At 39.1% G+C, this 24,910-nt stretch overlaps 2 protein-coding genes across 2 annotated transcripts; both read left to right on the plus strand.

The window, feature by feature from the left end:
* The first annotated feature begins 14,618 nt into the window (after positions 1-14,618).
* LOC141591625 (borneol dehydrogenase, mitochondrial-like) lies at positions 14,619-16,055 on the plus strand. Its single transcript, XM_074412018.1, has 2 exons — positions 14,619-15,016; positions 15,566-16,055. Exons 1-2 carry the CDS (start codon positions 14,693-14,695, stop codon positions 16,022-16,024), a joined length of 783 nt encoding a protein of 260 aa, XP_074268119.1. The 5' UTR covers positions 14,619-14,692; the 3' UTR covers positions 16,025-16,055.
* Positions 16,056-20,573: 4,518 nt separating this feature from the next.
* On the plus strand, positions 20,574-23,243 carry LOC141591626 (borneol dehydrogenase, mitochondrial-like). Its single transcript, XM_074412019.1, has 3 exons — positions 20,574-20,656; positions 21,509-21,824; positions 22,700-23,243. The coding sequence occupies exons 1-3, from the start codon at positions 20,622-20,624 to the stop codon at positions 23,156-23,158; spliced, it is 810 nt and encodes a 269-aa protein (XP_074268120.1). The 5' UTR covers positions 20,574-20,621; the 3' UTR covers positions 23,159-23,243.
* Positions 23,244-24,910: the final 1,667 nt, after the last annotated feature.

Here is a 24,910-nt window from a genome sequence, read left to right on the forward strand (position 1 = left end):
GTTTCTTTTTCTCCCGGTTTTTCTATCACGCGTCCGAGGTCATTTCAAGAGTTAACCTATTCGATTCAGCCTCTAATAGCATTCATACATTTTTCACAATTATCCGAGGTTCGACGAATCTTTGGTTTATGGCATACCGGCACCCCCAAATGTCTTTCGTTGCTAATCAAATTTTGCGTGGCCGCTTTATCCGACCCGAGAACTTTCTATTTGATTTCCTGAGAATTTTGTTCCGGGACCCTGGAATCCCAAAAAACGGTGTATTATCCACTTCACTTTGAGCCGTTCGGGAGGTCGTACCTGACCTAGTTTCTTTTTCTCCCTGTTTTTCTATCACGTGTCCGAGGTCATTTCAGGAGTTAACCTATTCGATTCAGCCTCTAATAAAGAGCATTAAACGAGCATTAATCCATTTTCACGATTATCAGAGGTTCGAAGAATGCTTGTTTATGGCATACCGGCACCCCCAAATATCTTCCATTGCTACTCAAATTTTGCGTGGCCTCTTTATCCGACTCGGAGGAGCTTTCTATGTGATTTCCGGAGAATTTTGTTCCCGAACCCCGGAATCCCAAAAACCGTGTATTATCCACTTCAATTTGAGCTGTTCGGGAGGTCGTAATGCGACCCAATTTCTTTTTCTCCCGGTTTTTCTATCACGCGTCCGAGGTCATTTCAGGAGTTAACCTATTCGATTCAGCCTCTAATAACGAGCATTAAACGAGCATTAATCCATTTTTCACGATTATCCGACGTTCGACGAATGCTGGTTTATGGCATACCGGCACCACCAAAATTCTTCTGTTGCTACTAAAATTTTGCGAGGCCGCTTTATCTGACCCGAGGAATTTTCTATGTGATTTCCGAAGAATTTTGTTCCGGGACCTTGGAATCCGGAAAAACCGTGTATTATACACTTCAATTTGAGCCGTTCGGGAGGTCGTGAGGACCCGCTTTTTTTTCTCCCGGTTTTTCTATCACGCGTCTGAGGTCATTTGAGGAGTTAACCTATTCGATTCAGCCTCTAATAACGAGCATTAAACGAGCATTAATCCATTTTCACGATTATCTGAGGTTCGACGAATGCTGGTTTATGGCATACCGGCAACCCCCAAATGTCTTCCGTTGCTACTCAAATTTCAAGTGGCCACTTTATCTTACCCGAGGAAATTTCTATGTTATTTCCGGAGAATTTTTTTCGGGACCCTTGAATCCCGAAAAACCGTGTATTATACACTTCAATTTGAGCCGTTCGGGAGGTCGTACCGGACCCAGTTTCTTTTTCACACGGTTTTTCTATCACATGTCCGAGGTCATTTCAGGAGTTAACCTATTCAATTCGGCCTCTAATAACGAGCATTAAACGAGCATCAATTCATTTTTCACGATTATCCGAGGTTCGACGAATGCTGGTTTATGGCATACCGGCACCCCCAAATGTCTTCCGTTGCCACTAAAATTTTACGTGGCCACTTTATCTGACCCGAGGAACTTTCTATGTGATTTCCGGAGAATTTAGTTCCGGGACCCTGGAATCCCGAAAAACCGTGTATTATACACTTCAATTTGAGCCGTTCGGGAGGTCGTACCGGACCCAGTTTCTTTTTCTCGCGGTTTTTCTATCACGCGTCCGAGGTCATTTAATTTCAGGAGTTAGCCTATTCGATTCAGCCTCTAATAACGAGCATTAAGTCATTTTTCACGATTATCCGAGGTTCGACGAATGCTGGTTTATGGCATACCGGCACCCCCAAATGTCATCCGTTGCTAATCAAATTTAGCATGGCCGCTTTATCTGACCCGAGGAACTTTCTATGGGATTTCCGGAGAATTTTGTTCCGGGATCCTGGAATCCCGAAAAACCGTGTATTATACATTTCAATTTGAGCCGTTCGGGAGGTCGTACCGGACCCAGTTTTTTTTTTCGCCCAGTTTTTCTATCACGCGTCCGAGGTCATTTGAGGAGTTAACCTATTCGATTCAGCCTCTAATAACGAGCATTAAACGAGCATTAATCCATTTTCACGATTATCCGACTTTTGACGAATGCTGGTTTATGGCATACCGGCACCCTCAAATGTCTTCCGTTGCTACTCAAATTTTGCGTGGCCGCTTTATCTGACCCGAGGAACTTTCTACGTGATTTCCAGAGAATTTAGTTCTGGGACCCTGGAATCCCGAAAAACCGTGTATTATACACTTCAATTTGAGCCGTTCGGGAAGTCGTCTGACCCGCTTTCTTTTTCTCCTGTTTTTCTATCACGCGTCCGAGGTCATTTCAGGAGTTAACCTATTCGATTCAGCCTCTAATAACGAGCATTAAACGAGCATTAATCCATTTTTCACGATTATCCGACGTTCGACGAATGCTGGTTTATGGCATACCGGCACCACCAAAATTCTTCTGTTGCTACTAAAATTTTGCGAGGCCGCTTTATCTGACCCGAGGAATTTTCTATGTGATTTCCGAAGAATTTTGTTCCGGGACCTTGGAATCCGGAAAAACCGTGTATTATACACTTCAATTTGAGCCGTTCGGGAGGTCGTACCGGACCCAGTTTCTTTTTCTCCCGGTTTTTCTATCACGCGTCTGAGGTCATTTGAGGAGTTAACCTATTCGATTCAGCCTCTAATAACGAGCATTAAACGAGCATTAATCCATTTTCACGATTATCTGAGGTTCGACGAATGCTGGTTTATGGCATACCGGCAACCCCCAAATGTCTTCCGTTGCTACTCAAATTTCAAGTGGCCACTTTATCTTACCCGAGGAAATTTCTATGTTATTTCCGGAGAATTTTTTTCGGGACCCTTGAATCCCGAAAACCGTGTATTATACACTTCAATTTGAGCTTCGGAGGTCGTCGGACCCGTTTCTTTTTCACCCGGTTTTTCTATCACATGTCCGAGGTCATTTCAGGAGTTAACCTATTCAATTCGGCCTCTAATAACGAGCATTAAACGAGCATCAATTCATTTTTCACGATTATCCGAGGTTCGACGAATGCTGGTTTATGGCATACCGGCACCCCCAAATGTCTTCCGTTGCCACTCAAATTTTACGTGGCCACTTTATCTGACCCGAGGAACTTTCTATGTGATTTCCGGAGAATTTTGTTCCGGGACCCTGGAATCCCGAAAAACCGTGTATTATACACTTCAATTTCAGCCGTTCGAGGTCGTAAATGCTGACCCGCTTTCTTTTTCTCGCGGTTTTTCTATCACGCGTCCGAGGTCATTTAATTTCAGGAGTTAGCCTATTCGATTCAGCCTCTAATAACGAGCATTAAGTCATTTTTCACGATTATCCGAGGTTCGACGAATGCTGGTTTATGGCATACCGGCACCCCCAAATGTCATCCGTTGCTAATCAAATTTAGCATGGCCGCTTTATCTGACCCGAGGAACTTTCTATGGGATTTCCGGAGAATTTTGTTCCGGGATCCTGGAATCCCGAAAAACCGTGTATTATACATTTCAATTTGAGCCGTTCGGGAGGTCGTAATCTGGACCCAGCTTTTTTTTTTTTCGCCAGTTTTTCTATCACGCGTCCGAGGTCATTTGAGGAGTTAACCTATTCGATTCAGCCTCTAATAATGAGCATTAAACGAGCATTAATCCATTTTCACGATTATCCGACTTTTGACGAATCTTTGGTTTATGGCATACCGGCACCCTTAAATGTCTTCCGTTGCTACTCAAATTTTGCGTGGCCGCTTTATCGACCCGAGGAACTTTCTACGTGATTTCCGTGAGAATTTAGTTCGGACCCTGGAATCCCGAAAAACCGTGTATTATACACTTCAATTTGAGCCGTTCGGGAAGTCGTACCGGACCCAGTTTCTTTTTCTCCTGGTTTTTCTAACACGCGTCCGAGGTCATTTCAGGAGTTAACGTATTCGATTCAGCCTCTAATAACGAGCATTAAAGGAGCATTAATTCATTTTTCACGATTATCCCAGGTTCGACGAATCTTTGGGTTTTGCATACCGGCACCCCCCAAATGTCTTCCGTTGCTACTCAAATTTTGCGTGGCCGCTTTATCTGACCCGACGAACTTTCTATGTGATTTTCGAAGAATTTTGTTCTGGGACCCTGTAATCCCGAAAAACCGTGTATTATACACTTCAATTTGAGCCGTTCGGGAGGTCGTACCGAACCCAGTTTCTTTTTCTCCCGGTTTTTCTATCACGCGTCCGAGGTAATTTCAAGAGTTAACCTATTCGATTCAGCCTCTAATAGCATTCATACATTTTTCACAATTATCCGAGGTTCGACGAATGCTGGTTTATGGCATACCGGCACCCCCAAATGTCATTCGTTGCTAATCAAATTTTGCGTGGCCGCTTTATCTGACCCGAGGAACTTTCTATTTGATTTCCTGAGAATTTTGTTCCGGGACCCTGGAATCCCAAAAAACGGTGTATTATCCACTTCACTTTGAGCCGTTCGGGAGGTCGTACCAGACCTAGTTTCTTTTTCTCCCTGTTTTTCTATCACGTGTCCGAGGTCATTTCAGGAGTTAACCTATTCGATTCAGCCTCTAATAAAGAGCATTAAACGAGCATTAATCCATTTTCACGATTATCAGAGGTTCGAAGAATGCTTGTTTATGGCATACCGGCACCCCCAAATGTCTTCCGTTGCTACTCAAATTTTGCGTGGCCTCTTTATCTGACCAGAGGAGCTTTCTATGTGATTTCCGGAGAATTTTGTTCCTGAACCCTGGAATCCCAAAAAACCGTGTATTATCCACTTCAATTTGAGCCGTTCGGGAGGTCGTACCGGACCCAATTTCTTTTTCTCCCGGTTTTTCTATCACGCGTCCGAGGTCATTTCAGGAGTTAACCTATTCGATTTAGCCTCTAATAACGAGAATTAAACGAGCATCAATTCATTTTTCACGATTATCCGAGGTTCGACGAATGCTGGTTTATGGCATACCGGCACCCCCTAATGTCTTCCGTTGCCACTTAAATTTTACGTGGCCACTTTATCTGACCCGAGGAACTTTCTATGTGATTTCCGGAGAATTTTGTTCCGGGACCCTGGAATCCCGAAAAACCGTGTATTATACACTTCAATTTGAGCCGTTCGGGAGGTCGTACTGGACCCAGTTTCTTTTTCACCCGGTTTTTCTATCACATGTCCGAGGTCATTTCAGGAGTTAACCTATTCAATTTGGCCTCTAATAACGAGCATTAAACGAGCATCAATTCATTTTTCACGATTATCCGAGGTTCGACGAATGCTTTGGTTTATGGCATACCGCACCCTAATGTCTTCCGTTGCCACTTAAATTTTACGTGGCCACTTTATCTGACCCGAGGAACTTTCTATGTGATTTCCGGAGAATTTTGTTCCGGGACCCCGGAATCCCGAAAAACCGTGTATTATACACTTCAATTTGAGCCGTTCGGGAGGTCGATCGGACCTGTTTATTTTTCTCCCGGTTTTTCTATCACGCATCCGAGTTCATTTCAGGAGTTAACCTATTCAATTCAGCCTCTAATAACGAGCATTAATCCATTTTTCACAATTATCCGAGGTTCGACGAATGTTTGGTTTCTGATACCGCCACCCCCAAATGTCATCCGGTCCTACTCAAATTTTTCGTGACCGCTTTATCTCGACCAAGAACTTTCTATGTGACTTCCTCGAATTTTGTTCCGGACCACGGAATCCCGAAAAATCGTGTATTATCCACTTCAATTTGAGCCGTTCAGGAGGTCATACCGGACCCAGTTTCTTTTTCTCCCGGTTTTTCTACCACACGTCCGAAGACATTTCAGGAGTTAACCTATTTGATTCAGCCTCTAATAAGGAGCATTAAACGTGCATTAATCCATTTTTCACGATTATCCGAGGTTTGACGAATGGTGGTTTATGGCATACCGGCACCCCAAAATGTATTCCGTTGCTACTCAAATTTAGCGTGGCCGCTTTATCTGACCCGTGGAATTTTCTATGTGCTTTCCGGAGAATTTTGTTCCGGGACCCTCGAATCCTAAAAAACCGTGTATTATACACTTCAATTTGAGCCGTTCGGTAGGTCGTACCGGACCCAGTTTCTTTTTCTCCCTGTTTTTCTATCACGTGTCCGAGGTCATTTCAGGAGTTAACCTATTCAATTCAGCCTCTAATAACGAGCATTAAACGAGCATTAATCCATTTTTCACGATTATCCGAGGTTCGACGAATGTTGGTTTATGGCATACCGGCACCCCCAAATGTCTTTCGTTGCTACTCAAAATTTGCGTGGCCGCTTTATCTGACCCGAGGAACTTTCTATGTGATTTCCGGAGAATTTTGTTCCGGGAACCTGGAATCCCGAAATACCGTGTATTATACACTTCAATTTGAGACGTTCAGGAGGTCGTACCGGACCCAGTTTCTTTTTTTCCCGGTTTTTCTATCACGCGTCCGAGGTCATTTCAGGAGTTAACCTATTCGATTAAGCCTCTTATAACGAGCATTAAAGGAGCATTAATCCATTATTCACGATTATCCGAGGTTCGACGAATGCTGGTTTATGGCATACCGGCACCCCCAAATGTCGTCCGTTGCTACTCAAATTTTGCGTGGCAACTATATCTGACCCAAGGAACTTTTTATGTGATTTTCGGAGAATTTTGTTCCGGTATACTGGAATCCCGAAAAACCGTGTATTATACACTTCAATTTGAGCCTTTCGGGAGGTCGTACCGGACCCAGTTTCTTTTTCACCCTGTTTTTCCATCATGTGTCCGAGGTCATTTCAGGAGTTAACCTATTCAATTCAGCCTCTAATAACGAGCATTAAACGAGCATTAATCCATTTTTCACGATTATCCGAGGTTCGACGAATGTTGGTTTATGGCATACCGGCACCCACAAATGTCTTCCGTTGCTACTCAAATTTTGCGTGGCCACTATATCTGACCCAAGGAACTTTTTATGTGATTTTCGGAGAATTTTGTTCCGGGATCCTGGAATCCCGAAAAACCGTGTATTATACACTTCAATTTGAGCCGTTCGGGAGGTCGTACCGGACCCAGTTTCTTTTTCTCCCGGTTTTTCTATCACGCGTCCGAGGTCATTTCAGAAGTTAACCTATTCAATTCAGCCTCTTATAACGAGCATTAAAGGAGCATTAATCCATTTTTAACTATTATCCGAGGTTCGGTGAATCCTAGTTTATGGCATACCTGCACCCCCAAATGTCTTCCGTTGCTACTCAAATTTTACGTGGCACTTTATCTAACCCGAGGAACTTTCTATGTAATTTCTGGAGAATTTTGTTCCGGGACCCTGGAATTCCGAAAAACCGTGTATTATACACTTCAATTTGAGCCGTTCGGGAGGCCGTACCGGACCCAGTTTCTTTTTCTCCCGGTTTTTCTATCACGCGTCCGAGGTCATTTCAGGAGTTAACCAATTCGATTCAGCCTTGAATAACGAGCATTAAACGAGCATTAATCCATTTTTCACGATTATCCGAGGTTCCACGAATGCTGGTTTATGGCATACCAGCACCCCCAAATGTCTTCCGTTGCTACTCAAATTTTGCATGGCCGCTTTATCTGACCCGGGGAACTTTATATGTGATTTCCGGAGAATTTTGTTCCGAGACTCTGGAATCCCAAAAAACCGTGTATTATCCACTTCAATGTGAGCCGTTCGGGAGATCGTACCGGACCCAGTTTCTTTTTCTCCCGGTTTTCTATCACGTGTCTGAGGTCATTTCAGGAGTTAACCTATTCGATTCAGCCTCTAATAACGAGCATTAAACGAGTATTAATCCATTTTTCACGATTATCCGAGGTTCAACGAATGCTGGTTTATGGCATACCGACACCTCCAAATGTCTTCCGTTGCTACTCAAATTTTGCATGGCCGCTTTATCTGACCTGAGAAACTTTCTATGTGATTTCCGGAGTATTTTGTTCCAGGACCCTGGAATCCCGAAAAACCGTGTATTATATATACACTTCAATTTGAGCCGTTCGGGAGGTCGTACCGGACCCAGTTTCTTTTTTTTTTCCGGTTTTTCTGTCACGCGTCCGAGGTCATTTCAGGAGTTAACCTATTCGATTAAGCCTCTTATAACGAGCATTAAAGGAGCATTAATCCATTATTCACGATTATCCGAGGTTCGACGAATGTTGGTTTATGGCATACCGGCACCCACAAATGTCTTCCGTTGCTACTCAAATTTTGCGTGGCAACTATATCTGACCCAAGGAACTTTTTATGTGATTTCCGGAGAATTTTGTTTCGGGATCCTGGAATCCCGAAAAACCGTGTATTATACACTTCAATTTGAGCCGTTCGGGAGGTCGTACCGGACCCAGTTTCTTTTTCTCCCGGTTTTTCTATCACACGTCCGAAGACATTTCAGGAGTTAACCTATTTGATTCAGCCTCTAATAACGAGCATTAAACGAGCATTAATCCATTTTTCACGATTATCCGAGGTTCGACGAATGTTGGTTTATGGCATACCGGCTCCCACAAATGTCTTCCGTTGCTACTCAAATTTTGCGTGGCCACTATATCTGACCCAAGGAACTTTTTATGTGATTTCCGGAGAATTTTGTTCCGGGATCCTGGAATCCCGAAAAACCGTGTATTATACACTTCAATTTGAGCCGTTCGGGAGGTCGTACCGGACCCAGTTTATTTTTCTCCCGGTTTTTCTATCACGCATCCGAGGTCATTTAAGGAGTTAACCTATTCAATTCAGCCTCTTATAACGAGCATTAAAGGAGCATTAATCCATTTTTAACTATTATCCGAGGTTCGGTGAATCCTAGTTTATGGCATACCGGCACCCCCAAATGTCTTCCGTTGCTACTCAAATTTTACGTGGCCACTTTATCTGACCCGAGGAACTTTCTATGTAATTTCCGGAGAATTTTGTTCCGGGGCCCTGGAATTCCGAAAAACCGTGTATTATACACTTCAATTTGAGCCGTTCGGGAGGCCGTACCGGACCCAGTTTCTTTTTCTCCCGGTTTTTCTATCACGCGTCCGAGGTCATTTCAGGAGTTAACCAATTCGATTCAGCCTTGAATAACGAGCATTAAACGAGCATTAATCCATTTTTCACGATTATCCGAGATTCGACGAATGCTGGTTTATGGCATACCGGCACCCCCAAATGTCTTCCGTTGCTACTCAAATTTTGCATGGCCGCTTTATCTGACCCGGGGAACTTTATATGTGATTTCCGGAGAATTTTGTTCCGAGACTCTGGAATCCCAAAAAACCGTGTATTATCCACTTCAATGTGAGCCGTTCGGGAGATCGTACCGGACCCAGTTTCTTTTTCTCCCGGTTTTCTATCACGTGTCTGAGGTCATTTCAGGAGTTAACCTATCCGATTCGGCCTCTAATAACGAGCATTAATCCATTTTTCACGATTATCCGAGGTTCGACGAATGCTGGTTTATGGCATACCGACACCTCCAAATGTCTTCCGTTGCTACTCAAATTTTGCATGGCCGCTTTATCTGACCCGAGAAACTTTCTATGTGATTTCCAGAGTATTTTGTTCCAGGACCCTGGAATCCCGAAAAACCGTGTATTATATATACACTTCAATTTGAGCCGTTCGGAGGTCGTACCCGACGCAGTTTCTTTTTCTCCCGGTTTTTCTATCACGCGTCCGAGGTCATTTCAGGAGTTAACCTATTCGATTCAGCCACTAATAACGAGCATTAAAAGAGCATTAAACGAGCATTAATCCGTTTTTCAGGATTATCCGAGATTCGACGAATGCTGGTTTATGGCATACCGACACCCCCAAATGTCTTCCGTTGCTACTCAAATTTTGCGTGGCCTCTTTATCTGACCCGAGTAACTTTTATGTGATTTCCGGAGAATTTAGTTCCGGGACCTTGGAATCCCGAAAAACCGTGTATTATACTCTTCCATTTGAGCCGTTCGGGAGGTCGTACCGGACCCAGTTTCTTTTTCTCCCGGTTTTTCTATCACGCGTCCGAGGTCATTTCAGGAGTTAACCTATTCAATTCAGCCTCTAATAACGAGCATTAATCCATTTTTCTCGATTATCCGAGGTTCGACGAATGATGGTCTATGTCATACCGGCACCCCCAAATGTCTTCCGTTGTTACTCAAATTTTGCGTGGCCGCTTTATCTGACCTGAGAAACTTTCTATGTGATTTCCGGAGAATTTTGTTCCGGACCCCGAATCCCGAAAACCGTTTATTATCAACTTCAATTTGAGCCGTTCGGGAGGTCGTGCGGACCCGCTTTCTTTTTCTCCCGGTTTTTCTATCACGCGTCCGAGGTCATTTCAGGAGTTAACCTATTCGATTCAGCCTCTAATAACGAGCATTAAACGAGCACTAATCCATTTTTCACGATTATCCAAGGTTCGACGAATGCTGGTTTATGGCATACCGACACCCCCAAATGTCTTCCGTTGCTACTCAAATTTTGCGTGGCCGATTTATCTGACCCGAGAAACTTTTTATGTGAGTTCCGAGAATTTTGTTCCGGACCCCGAATCCCTAAAAACCGTGTATTATACACGTTAATTTGAGCCTTTCGGGAGGTCGTACCGGACCCAGTTTATTTTTCTCCCGGTTTTCTATCACGCGTCCAAGGTCATTTTAGAAATTAACCTATTTGATTTAACCTCTAATAACGAGCATTAAACGAGCATTAATCCATTTTTCACGATTATCCGAGGTTCGACGAATGCTGGTTTATGACATACCGGCACCCGCAAATGTCTTCCGTTGTTACTCAAATTTTGGGTGGCCGCTTTACCGGACCTGAGGAAGTTTCTATGTAATTTCAGGAAAATTTTGTTCCGGGACCCTGAATCCCGAAAACCGTGTATTATCCACTTCAATTTGAGCCGTTCGGAGGTCGTGCGGACCCGTTTCTTTTTCTCCCGGTTTTTCTATCACGCGTCCGAGGTCATTTCAGGAGGTAACCTATTCGATTCAGCCTCTAATAACGAGCATTAATCCATTTTTCTCGATTATCCGAGGTTCGATGAATGCTGGTTTATGGCATTCCGGCACCCCCAAATGTCTTCTGTTGCTACTCAAATTTTCCGTGGCCGCTTTATCTGACCCGAGGAACTTTCTTTGTGATTTTCGAGCATTTTGTTCGGCACTGAATCCCGAAAACCGTGTATTATACACTTTTATTTGAGCCGTTCGGGAGGTACCGGACCCGGTTTCTTTTTCTCCCGGTTTTTCTATCACGCATCCGAGGTCATTTGAGGAGTTAACCTATTCGATTCACCTCTAATAACGAGCATTAAACGAGCATTAACTGCTTTTCATGATTATCCGAGGTTCGACGAATGCTGGTTTATGGCATACCGGCACCCCCAAATGTCTTTCGTTGCTACTCAAATTTTGTGTGGCTGCTTTATCTGACCCGAGTAACTTTCTATGTCATTTCCGGTGAATTTTGTTCCGGGACCTTGGAATCCCGAAAAACCGTGTATTATACTCTTCAATTTGAGCCGTTCGGGAGGTCGGACCTAGTTTCTTTTTCTCTCGGTTTTTCTATCACGCGTCCGAGGTCATTTCAGGAGTTAACCTATTCGATTCAACCTCTAATAATGAGCATTAATCCATTTTTCACGATTATCCGAGGTTCGACGAATGCTGGTTTATGGCATACCGGCACCCCCAAATGTCTTCCGTTGCTACTCAAATTTTGCGTGGCCGCTTTATCGACCAAGAACTTGCTATGTGATTTCCGGAGAATTTAGTTCTGGACCCCGAATCCCGAAAATCCGTGTATTACACTTCAATTTGAGCCATTCGGGAGGTCGTACTGCACCCGCTTTTTCTCCCGGTTTTTCTATCACGCGTCCGAGGTCATTTCAGAAGGTAACCTATTCGATTCAGCCTCTAATAACGAGCATTAATCCATTTTTCACGATTATCCGAGGTTCGATGAATGCTGGTTTATGGCATTCCGGCACCCCCAAATGTCTTCCGTTGCTACTCAAATTTTGCGTGGCCGCTTTATCTGACCCGAGGAACGTTCTATGTGATTTCCGGAGAATTTTGTTCCGGGACCCTGGAATCCCGAAAAACCGTGTATTATACTTTCAATTTGAGCCGTTCGGGAGGTCGTACCGGACCCAGTTTCTTTTTCTCCCGGTTTTTCTATTACGCGTTCGAGGTCATTTCAGGAGTTAACCTATTCGATTCAGCCTCTAATAACGAGCATTAAACGAGCATTAATCCATTTTTCACGATTATCCGAGGTTCGACGAATGCTGGTTTATGGCATACCGGCACCCCCAAATGTCTTCCGTTGCTACTCAAATTTTGCGTGGCCGCTTTATCTGACCCGAGGAACTTTTTATGTGATTTCCGGAGAATTTTGTTCCGGGACCTTGGAATCCTGAAAAACCGTGTATATTAGTACATCAGCGGAAGAAATATAACTAACTCTCCTTCTGATAATATTCAAATGTGCACCTTTTTTTAAATTCAGGTGATATTAGCTTCTCCTCTAAATTTCAGCGGGACATCAACATCAATATTTAGTAAAGCACTCGGTAGAGCTCTTAGGAATGTAACAATAATAATATAGCGCATCAGAAGAGCTATTAGGAATGTAACATTGATTGATTCTGATACTATTATTAATGTTACTTACATTCCTAAGATCAGAATTAATCAATGTTACATTCCTAGGAGTTGTTCTGATGCACATGGACTAGTCTAGGTAAAACACGAACTTGTTCGATAATCTCATCATTATCAAGAAGGGTAGGTCTAACCTTAATCAAGAGGAGGGGTGGGGAGGGGCGGGGTGTGAGGGTTTTTTGAGGGGGGTGGGGAATGGTGTTGGAGTTAAAAGTTTGGGTTCTACCTAGACTGATCCATCCTACTAGTCCATGTGCATATATTTTGGCAAACCCCAAGAAATTACCATGGGTGGTGTTAGGAGATTACGGTATCAATCCGTTTTATTTGTAACGGTCAAAAGCTTGTAACCTCTCACAACCATCTCCCACTCTTCTCTAATTCTTCAATATAAAATCCTTACAAATCCTTACAGATGTAACTTATGTAAATTATTTTGATTTTTCACTATGATTGCTCATTTAAATTACTCCTTCCTCCCGATAATTTATTTACCTATATTTTTTTTTCCTTTGCTTTTCCGTCAAAAATAAAGGTAAGTGAATAGAGAGAATTATCACAAGATTCGTTTATTTACCTTAGGTCCAATTAACCTAGTAGTCAAAAAAGATTAGTGCCATGTTTTTTAAGTGCATAAATTCTCACAATATTGATCAAATTATTGACAAGAAAAGGTAATGTAGTCATGTGGTGATAATAAATACTAGAGTACACTAGTACACAAACTAATAATGCAATGTTTTTTTTCCCACATTATATATAGACGTGTGTGTTTTACTTAGTTGTCAACTTATAAGGTTATCTATAACATAAAACAATAATAAAATGGCTTTTCCACTTCTTTTCAAATTTCCGCAAGAAGGTAATGCATCGATCCTTTCCATTATCTCCGTTCTCCATTTTTTTTCGACGACTTAGATTATTCCTGAAACGATTTAATCACAAATAAAAGTAATGGATAATAATGTGGGAGAGAAATAGTATTCTGTATATATCCGATCCCACTTTTTCACATTCAACTCTTTTTGTGTACTTTTTTATTGATCAAATTATTTTGAGCAAAGATTAATAATTTATCAACTAAAACGTGTAGAATTTAAATGTGTTCTAACAATGATTGATGTACGTAGTGTGCTTTATTAATCTTCTAATATTTTTAGTGCACTACAACACAACTATGCACCTTATCAGTGTGGGAGATGTGAACTAAAAATATCTTAGCTTAATTAGTAGTTAAGACTAAGGTATTATGACAATTGATTACGGTTTTTGAATATTTTTTTTCCAACACAATTACACACCTTATTAGTGTAGGAGCGTGAACTACACATGTCTTAGCTTAATTAGTAGTTAAGACTAAGGTATCATGACAATAGATTACGGTTTTTGAATTTATTTTTTCTCCTATATATTATACTGACTTTGTGCCTTATTTGAAGAAAAAAGCACACGAGCGTGAATCTATTTATTAGAAATCCGTTAGGTAGATTTGGTTTTGTAAGTTTGGAGATAGTTCTTTGATTCTTAAAATAGTACTCCTACCTTATAATAGTCGTGTAATTCGACAATTACAAATTCTCATTTGCAATGGACAAAATCCATTGTTAGAGCAATAGCAATAGTAGTTCTTAATATTGGGGTTATCACTAAGAACCTTGTTTTTAAAGTTCTTCTATTGTATTGAAAAGTTGGTTCTTATTTTTAAGAATTAAGTTCTAAAATAAAAACCAAGTTTTTAAATATGGGAATGTGTATAACCAATAAATTAGCTTTGTAAAATGTGAAAAACACTATAACATTGTCCATTTTTAAGTATATTTCATTTAAGAACTTTTATATTAAGTTCCTACATTGTAAACAAAAGTCCTTAAGTATTGAAATTGAGGTAATATGACATGCCATGAAAAACTTTATGTAAAGTTCTTCTACTGCTATTGCTCTTAAGTCGCTCCCCCCTTTGTATTCCGCTTTCTAATTTTCCTCTATTTCCCTCCTATTTTTATATTCATACACAATCTAATAATTTCTTATACTCTTACGATTCTTACGGTCGAAACATGCTTAGATTAGAAGGTAAAGTGGCAATAATAACAGGAGGGGCAAGTGGAATTGGTGAATACACAGCCAAGCTTTTCAGCAAACATGGAGCTAAAGTTGTGATTGCGGATATCCAAGATGATTTGGGCCAAACTATTTGTAAAGAACTTGGGCCTTCAGCCACCTTCGTCCATTGTGATGTATCAAACGAAGCCCATGTTAAAGATGTTGTGGACTACACAATGGCCCAATATGGAAAGTTGGACATCATGCATAATAATGCTGGCTTAGTGGGTTCTCTCATCCCCAATATCACCGACACCACATTGCCTGATTTTGAGAAGGTAATGACTAATGACTCTTGTACTAAAGTTTGTAAAAGCTGATCCGACTTGAGAAACCAAACTCGATAGAACCCAAAAATAAGGTGAACTGAAACCAACCCGATCCAAACTGAATCGATAATCTATAGCAGCATTGTTTTTTCCAACCCGATCCGTTACCCGGTGTTGACTCAAGTCACTCAACCCGATAATGAACTATCTTAAAAATGATGTAAATAACATCAAATTGACATTCATCAACTTAATTGTTTTCACTTAAAACTAGAATTAATACGCCTACACATTGTTTAAATATAAAATTGCCCCATCAAAAAGTAAATGCATAAAGATAAAATATATGCTGATTAATGACCCAAACCAACTAGCCACGCCCTGATAACCCGACCCGAAAATGGCCTTAATAAACTGTAACCGACCTGAACTCGTCACTAACCCAGTACAACCCGAACCCTTAGTTTGATGATATAACTCGGTTTCATTTCACCAGTAATATATCAAATTTGATGATATAATCGTCCTTTAAATTAATTATTACTCCGTATTAAGCAGATCATCAAGGTGAACCTTATCGGACCGTTCTTGGGTACAAAACATGCGGCCCGGGTCATGATCCCGGCCCGACAAGGGAGCATAATAACAACATCAAGCATATGCTCAATTATAGGAGGTGGAGCTCCATATGCTTATTCTAGCTCAAAACATGGAGTAGTAGGGTTAATGAAAAATGCAGCAGTAGAACTTGGAAATTACGGTATTCGGGTTAATTGTGTTGCACCGCATTTGATATCAACTCCTATGACTAGGTCATTTCTTAATATGAAAGATGAAGATTTTTCAAACTTTTATTCTAACATAAAAGGTGAAAGATGTAAAGTTGAGGATATAGCACAAACTGCTTTATTTCTTGCAAGTGATGATTCAAAGTATGTTAGTGGACATAATCTTGTTGTTGATGGTGGATTTACCATCATGAATCCTGGATTTTGTATGTATGAATATACCAAGTAAAGTAATTATTATTGTCGTCGTCTTCGATTCATTATTATTATTACTCCCTCCTATCCACTCTTTTCTTCCCTATTTTCTAAAACGGATTATTCAGGTTTTCTTCCCCTTTCCTTTTTGAGAAAGTTTTTATTAATATTATACTCTTATCTCTTTCCACTCATCAAACCCCACTATATACTTTATTAATATTTAATTCTAATTATCTCTACCTCTCTCCAATAACCAAACCCCACTCATCTCCTTTATTAATATTTAATCATAATTATTCATACCTCTCTCCAATTACCAAACCACACTCATATTTTTACCAATATTATACTCTCCACCCTTAATCTCCGTGCCCACTTCAAAAGGGAAAAAAAGGGTGGATAGGAGGAGTATTAATTATTAGGGTTATTTAATGTCAATACTCCAAACTATTGTGGTACTTCTTAAAATACTTCATACTTTATTTTAACTACCAATATACCCAACTTTAACACTCTTTCCCTGGTATTAGAATAGATAGATCGGCTACCTGCTAAGCCGGTTAAAATGTTTTAACCCCTCTTTTTTTCTACCATTGCTGATTCTTGTCAACACGCCCGGCCCCATTGATGTTCTCCTAATCTCATCTTCAGGTGAATTCTTCACCTTCTTCTTCAATCTTCCCCTTTTTTACCCCCTTTTGTTTCTCTTATATAATTCCTCAACATAAATTAAACCTTCACTTTCTTAGTTTCTTTCTTCAATTCCATTGCAAAATTAAACCCATGATGTTATTTCCTTTCAATTACTCTTAATATATCTAATTCATTAATATATGACCCCGTTTCAATTGATTAATTTCTGGGTTTGCTAGTTTTAAAAAGTCTAACTCTCATTAAAAACAAAAGTCGTAACAAATTAACCTTAAAACCAAGACAAATAGAGAGGTTTTGTCAGCCGCTTTTTTAAGTTGGCGAGTGTTAGTGTTGTTGAAGATGTTCTTGCTAGGATTGTTGTTGTTGATGATGATGATAGGGAGAGAAGAAGGCGGCCGCAATCGAGGAATTTAGGGTTAGTGCTAGTGAGAATGAGCGTGATTTGCCGATTGATGCGGGTGATGTTTGCAGAGAGATTAAACATGATAAGCGTGATTATATTATAGGGCTCTTTGTAATTTGTTTTTAAGGTAATTGTTCATATTTGGTGTTCTGATTTTGTACTATCATTGATTTAATTGGGTTAATTAGAGTTTTTGTGTGATTTTGGTTGATTTTTTTTGGTAATATGGAGTGGGGTTTCTGGGTTTTCTGGATTTTTTGGTATAGGGTAGAGGAAGGAGATGAAGATCATATACAAAGAGAAAGTTGTGACTTTTTTACCTATTATTATAGGTTAATAAAGGCCCAATTTTATTAAAAGTAAATGAGTGTAATAGTTGGTTATATTGGTAGTTAAATTATAGTTTGGAGTATTTTGAGAAGCACCTCAATAGTTTGGAGTATTACCATTAAATAACCCTAATTATTATTATTATTATTACTATTGTTATACTCTGTTTGGGACGGCAAACTCCATCTCACACATACTACCTCCGTCTCGATCATTTGTTACTTATTCTATTTTCAGTTGTCTCAGTCAATTGTTTATCATTCTATTCCGGGAATGCTTTTAATGAACAATTTGATCCACTTGTCATCTAATGATTGACCCTCTCCTCTTTCCATTGTCTTTGTGTTAAAACTTAAAACCAAAGGTAAACTGAAGAGTCACGGGCGAGAGCACCTAAGAGGGGGAGGGGGTGAATTAGGTGTCTATTTAAAATTTAAGCTTAATGAAATCTTCTTTTAAAACTCTTAAACACTTTAAACAATGCTTAGATAAAAGAAGAAGTCGATACTTAGAACTAGAGAGTTAGAAGTATTCAACAACGATTCAGCAAGCAGAAGTTACAGTATACTCAACAGTTGATTCTGTAGATTAAAACGTGAGTAGAGTGTGCAGCGGAAATAAAACGAAATAGACACGACAAACGAGGTTTTTAAAAACTGGTTCGGTCACTAATCCGTTTTATTTGTAACGTTCAAAAGCTTGTAACCTCTCACAACCCTCTCCCACTCTTCTCTAATTCTTCAATATAGAATCCTTACAAATCCTTACAGATGTAACTTATATAAATTATTATGATTTTTCACTATGATTGCTCAATTAAATTACTCCTTCCTCCTGATAATTTATTTACCTATAAATTCTTTTTTTCCTTTGTTTTTCTGTCAAAAATAAAGGTAACTGAATAGAGAGAATTATCATAAGATTCATTTATTTACTGTTAGAACACATTGTGTTGATGATGTCAAGTCCCTTTGTTATTTGATTGTTTGCTCTTAGTTGCAATGATTAGTGATTGAAGCAAACAAATGGACTTTCAACAATGATTCAAGATGATCAAGATAATCAAGAAAGTCACGACATGATATTTTCGAAGCCTTAGTCGAAAAATGTAAGAGTAAGTGCAACATTCTCATTTAAGTCAAGTAATGGCAAAACCATGCAAAAGTACGTTGTACTGTGGTTTCTGGTACTACCGTACGGAGGAAGATTTTTGACCAAAATGTTTTAAGTGTTAAAACTTTGCAAATTTCAAACCTTAAACATTTGAATTTTCAAAAGCTTGAAAATAATCTGAAATTTTGGAGTCACAAACCCACTTGACTAAGCCTCTAGTTTTGTGCAAACAACTTTTACTAAAATGGCAAAGAAGACTTGTCAAACTTCTAAAGTAAGAAAAGTTTTTTGCCATTTTGGTTAAAGGTCACATGTTGAGTGTAGTAGCTTAAGTTTTCTGATTTCTTAAGCCCCAAGCCTATAGTCTAACACTTACCATCACTCAAGGCTACCATTTTAATATTGGATTTAATTTTTCTAGGTTGTATTTACCTAAGACTAAATCCACTATAAATAGAGTGTCTTAGTCACATTTATTTCTCAAAACTTCCAAAGCATTTATTGTAAAAACCCTGCAAATCATTTGTGCATTTAAAGCTTTGTTCTTCAAGTGTTTGCAAAACGTTTTTCTGATTTTAAGTAGAGGTGGCAATCGGGTCAGTCGGGTCGGGTTTGGGTCGGGTCAAGTCGGGTCGGGTCATATCGGGTTCGGGTCATATCGGGTCAGCCACCCCTTTCGGGTCGGATCGGGTCGGGTTCGGGTCATTATCATGTCGGGTCATTTCGGGTCAAATGATGTATCGGGTCGGCTCGTGTTTGGGTCGGGTCATTATCGGGTCGGGTCATTTTGGGTCAAATGATGTGTCGGGTCGGGTCGAGTTTGGGTCAGGTCGTTATCAGGTCCGGTTACTTTATCACATTACTTCAATTTTTTACCATTAAATTTAGTTTTTATGATTATTTGGTTTAATTACTTCATTATTAAGTCAAACATAGCAATCTAATTACAAAATCACTTTCATTTTGATCAATATTAAGCTTAATAATTGTCGATTCATCAATTTAATCGGGTTAGTATCGGGTCTGGTCAATATCGGGTCGGATCTGGGTCGGGTTCGGGTCACTGGTCATCGGGTCAAGTCGGGTTACGGGTCATCATCGGGTTGGCTCGGGTCGGTTTCGGGTCACTGGTCATCGGGTCATGTCGGATTACGGGTCATCATCGGGTCGGGTCGGTTTCGGTTTCGGGTTGCAATATTCTCGGGTTGGGTTTGCTCGGGTTCGGGTCGGGTCACTCGGGTCGGGTCAGACTTGTCAGCTCTAATTTTAAGTCTTCAAATTGTTTTCGAAAAAAGCTGTAAAACCTCCAAGTATCAGTTCGCTGGACTGTGACATAACGAGTTTGTTCCATGATTCTCGTGTTAGATCTTAATTGTGATCTCCATGTTCATTTAGTGAACTCTTGAGATTCAAAATTCTGTAACACCTTGAGATAGAACCCATAAACTCTTGAAGCGGAGTAGCTTTAAGTTTGAGTGCAACCGGAGTAGGTTGGCGAGTTATTTTCATTGTAAGAGGTTTAGTAAGTTTGAGTAAATTTCTAAACAAGCAATAAAATAACGGTTGTACGTAGGCCTCGGAGTAGAGGCTAAACCAATTTTTAAAATGTCGTTTGTTTGTTCGTTTACTTTTACGTTCTTCCACTTTGCTATTTCTCGCATGTACCTAATCAAGTTACGTCACGGTCACCTACCTATATCGTGACATAGAACTGCTGTACCTTCTTGTGAACTTACATTCAATTAAGTCTCTCAAGTCTTGTACTTCAATATTCTTTACTTAAGTTAATTAATTAACCAAGTTAAGGATAAAATTTTTAAAAGGTACACCTAATTCACCCCCTCCCCCTCTTAAGTGTTAATCGTTCTTAACTCTTCATTTACCTTAGGTCCAATTAACCTAGTAGTCAAAAAAGATTAGTGCCATGTTTTTTAAGTGCATAAATTCTCACAATATTGATCAAATTATTGACAAGAAAAGGTAATGTAGTCATGTGGTGATAATAAATACTAGAGTACACTAGTACACAAACTAATAATGCAATGTTTTTTTCCCACATTATATATAGACGTGTGTTTTACTTAGTTGTCAACTTATAAGGTTATCTATAACATTAAACAATAATAAAATGGCTTTTCCACTTCTTTCAGCTGCTGCAAGAAGGTAATGCATCGATCCTTTTCATTATCTCCGTTCTCCATTTTTTTTCAACGACTTAGATTATTCCTAAAAAGATTTAATCACAAATAAAAGTAATGGAAAATAATGTGGGAGAGAAATAGTATTCTGTATATCCGATCCCACTTTTTCACATTCAACTCTTTTTGTGTACTTTTTTATTGATCAAATTATTTTGAGCAAAGATTAATAATTTATCAACTAAAACGTGTAGAATTTAAATGTGTTCTAACAATGATTGATGTACGTAGTGTGCTTTATTAATCTTCTAATATTTTTAGTGCACTACAACACAACTATGCACCTTATCAGTGTGGGAGCGTGAACTAAAAATATCATAACTTAATTAGTAGTTAAGACTAAGGTATCATGACAATAGATTACGGTTTTTGAATTTTTTTTTCCAACACAATTACACACCTTATTAGTGTAGGAGCGTGAACTACACATGTCTTAGCTTAATTAGTAGTTAAGATTAAGGTATCATGACAATAGATTACGGTTTTTGAATTTATTTTTTCTCATATATATTGTACTGACTTTGTGCCTTATTTGAAGAAAAAAGCACACGTGCGTGAATCTAGTTATTAGCAATCCGTTAGGTAGATTTGGTTTTGTAAGTTTGGAGATAGTTCTTTGATTCTTAAAATAGTACTCCTACCTTATAATAGTCGTGTAATTCGACAATCACAAATTCTCATTTGCAATGGACAAAATCCATTCGCCCCTTTGTATTCCGCTTTCTAATTTTCCTCTATTTCCCTCCTATTTTTATATTCATACACAATCTAATAATTTCTTATACTCTTACGATTCTTACGGTCGAAACATGCTTAGATTAGAAGGTAAAGTGGCAATAATAACAGGAGGGGCAAGTGGAATTGGTGAATACACAGCCAAGCTTTTCAGCAAACATGGAGCTAAAGTTGTGATTGCGGATATCCAAGATGATTTGGGCCAAACTATTTGTAAAGAACTTGGGCCTTCAGCCACCTTCGTCCATTGTGATGTATCAAATGAAGCCCATGTTAAAGATGTTGTGGACTACACAATGGCCCAATATGGAAAGTTGGACATCATGCATAATAATGCTGGCGTAGCGGGTTCTCCCATCCCCAATATCACCGACACCACGTTGCCTGATTTTGAGAAGGTAATGACTAATGACTCTTCTACTAAAGTTTGTAAAGGCTGATCCGACTCGAGAAATCAAACTCGATAGAACTCAAAAATAAGGTGAACTGAAACCAACCCGACCCAAACTGAACCGTTACTCTATAGAAGCATTGTTTTTTCCAACCCAATCCGTGACCAGATGTTGACTCAAGTCACTCAACCTGATATATGACCCGTTAATGAATTATCTTAATAATGATGTAAATAACATCAATTTGACATTCTTCTTAATTATTTTCACTTAAAACTAGGATTAATATGCCTACACATTGTTTAAACATAAAATTATCCCATCAAAAACTAAATTCATAAAAATAAAATATATGTTGATTAATGAACCAAACCGACTTGCCACGCGCTAATGACCCGACCCGAAAATGACCTTAATGAACTGTAACCGACCAGATGTCGTCGGTAACCCAGCACAACCCGAACCCTTAGTTTGATAATATAACTCGGTTTCATTTCACCAGTAATATACTCCCTCCTATTCATTTTAACCTTCCCCCTTTCCTTTTTCATCTATTCATATAACTCTCCCCCTTTCCTTATTTAGTAAAGTTTTATACTTATTTTAATCACCTTACCCCACAACAATACCCCACAATACTCATACTTTATCTTATTTTAATCACCTTACCCCACAACAATACTTATTTTAATCATCTTACCCCACAATAATACCTTCCCTCTCTCCAATTACCTTACACCACCACAATACTTTACAATAAAATAATCATACCCTTAATTTGCGTGCCATTTTGAAAGGGGAAGGTTAAAATGAATAGGAGGGAGTATCAAATTTGATGATATAATCGTCCTATAAATTAATTTGTACTCCGTATTAAGCAGATCATCAAGGTGAACCTTATCGGACCGTTCTTAGGTACAAAACATGCGGCCCGGGTCATGATCCCGGCCCGACAAGGGAGCATAATAACAACATCTAGTACATCCTCAATTATAGGAGGTGGAGCTCCATATGCTTATACTAGCTCAAAACATGGAGTAGTAGGGTTAATGAAAAATGCAGCAGTAGAACTTGGAAATTACGGTATTCGGGTTAATTGTGTTGCACCATATTTGACTTCAACTCCTTTGGCTAGATCATTTCTTAATATGAAAGATGAAGAATTTTCCCAGTTTTATTCGAACATAAAAGGTGAAAGATGCAAAGTTGAAGATATTGCAAATGTTGCTTTGTTTCTTGCAAGTGATGATTCAAAGTATGTTAGTGGACATAATCTTGTTGTTGATGGTGGATTTACCATCATGAATCCTGGATTTTGTATGTATGAATATACCAAGTAACTATTATTGTCGGATCTAAAGATCATAGAGCTTGCTTGATCAAAAAAAATAAGGTTGAAAGCTACATTGTACTTGTTTTTTAAAACTGCACCAATTGTGATAGCTTAGAAGTGTCTTTAAGCTAACTTTTGATAGGATCATTTTCAGGACACAAATTCCTAGACAAAAATGTTCTAAACTCTCCCAAGTTATCATATTAATCGGTGGTTGCATGACTTAGGCCGTGGTTTGGGTTGAATAACTCCTGCGGTGCGAGTCTCTCAAAAATCCTGTTTTGGGTAGTATCATTGTGCAACTTCCGAGCCATTCACCACCACGAGCGCACGTGTTGACGAACTTTGGGGAGCAATCAATGTTACTCAATTACCTCTGCAATCAGGGGCGGAACTAGGAATCAAACGTACCTTGGGCTAATAAATATAAAGACGATTTTATAGATAATTCGAGTGGCCGCACTTATAAGTCCGGTTAAAATGTACATATATATATATACTTCGCGAAAAGCCGAATTCAATTATATTTTTTTTTTTGAGGAAAATACCCAAAAGAGTATTATTATAGTATTAATAACGAAATGTCAAACAGTACAACATTGTTAACAATCGGCACTAAAACATCTAACCACTACCAACAACTCTAGGCGTAATATGAGTTAAAGAATGTGCCACACAATTATTTAGTCGCCTAGTATGACAAATAACACACTGAAACTCATTACATAAAGCAAGAATATCATCAATAACTCAATTATATTTGATTACCCATTACAGTTATTTAATTAAATATAATTTGACTCTTTTATTTGTAAAAAAATTGCAAAATTATTGAATCTTTCAAAAAATCTATATACTCTCTTATCTCTATTAGATGAGTCAAAATACGTAGTAACTTCTAACAAATTTAACAAATTTTCAGCATAATGAAGTCAATTAGTACAAAATCCAAATGAGTTGGGTAGTAGGAGAATTATATTTAAATTCAATGGGCCCACAAAATCTTTAGTAATAAGAGTAACAAAGCAAAGATGCCCAAAATAAAAAGTGGAAAAAAGCTACCACGAGAATTTGAACCCATAATCTCTCATTCAAAAGCCAACAATTTAACCGCTGGACTATATCTGCATCAATGCATTTTAGTTGTAGTAATTTGTACTTCCTCCATTCAATTCCACTCTACCTATTTCATTTTTGTACACTATTCACAATTGTGTATTCAATTTCGATTTTCTCTCGACATGTAAGTGGAAATATATTCATGTGGGATGTTGTTTAATTCGTCTTTACGAGTATATTAAAAATATATAACTTTCATAATTTTTGCAAATACGTAGCTAATGATATTTAGCGCTTAAAACACGCATTGGCAAACGTGAAAAAAGAAAGTGGTAGAGTGGAGTTGAATGGAGGAAGTATTTGATAAAAACACTCGGGCTATAGCCCAAGTAGCGGACCTCTGGTTCCGTCCCTGTCTGCAATCGAGTCGTAATAGCTTTCAAGGCAGCGGACTACCACGACGCGATTTTCTGGTTTCGATAAGTTTTCGATTTATGAGCTATTGTTACTGCATGCCTTCCGTTCTTAGAGTACTATACACCAAAATCATACACTTATCTATAAATCATACTCCCTTTGTTCCAGTGATATGTTTACACTTTCTTTATTTCGTAAAGGGAAAAATCATAAATTACAAGTAATTACAAGTAATTAAATTTTTTTATACATAATCGAGTAAATCATGAAAATCATAAATTAT

Source organism: Silene latifolia, chromosome 7, assembly GCF_048544455.1.
Source record: "Silene latifolia isolate original U9 population chromosome 7, ASM4854445v1, whole genome shotgun sequence".
Taxonomy (NCBI): Eukaryota; Viridiplantae; Streptophyta; class Magnoliopsida; order Caryophyllales; family Caryophyllaceae; genus Silene; species Silene latifolia.

What these genes read in the sequence shown, in the direction of transcription:
- LOC141591625 (XM_074412018.1), top strand. Translation starts at nt 14,693, where the DNA reads ATGCTTAGATTAGAAGGTAAAGTGGCAATAATAACAGGAGGGGCAAGT. An exon ending in CATTGCCTGATTTTGAGAAG is followed by an intron (nt 15,017 to 15,565) that starts GTAATGACTAAT and finishes CGTATTAAGCAG; the next exon opens with ATCATCAAGGTGAACCTTAT.
- LOC141591626 (XM_074412019.1), top strand. Translation starts at nt 20,622, where the DNA reads ATGGCTTTTCCACTTCTTTCAGCTGCTGCAAGAAG. An exon ending in CTTTCAGCTGCTGCAAGAAG is followed by an intron (nt 20,657 to 21,508) that starts GTAATGCATCGA and finishes AAACATGCTTAG; the next exon opens with ATTAGAAGGTAAAGTGGCAA. An exon ending in CGTTGCCTGATTTTGAGAAG is followed by an intron (nt 21,825 to 22,699) that starts GTAATGACTAAT and finishes CGTATTAAGCAG; the next exon opens with ATCATCAAGGTGAACCTTAT.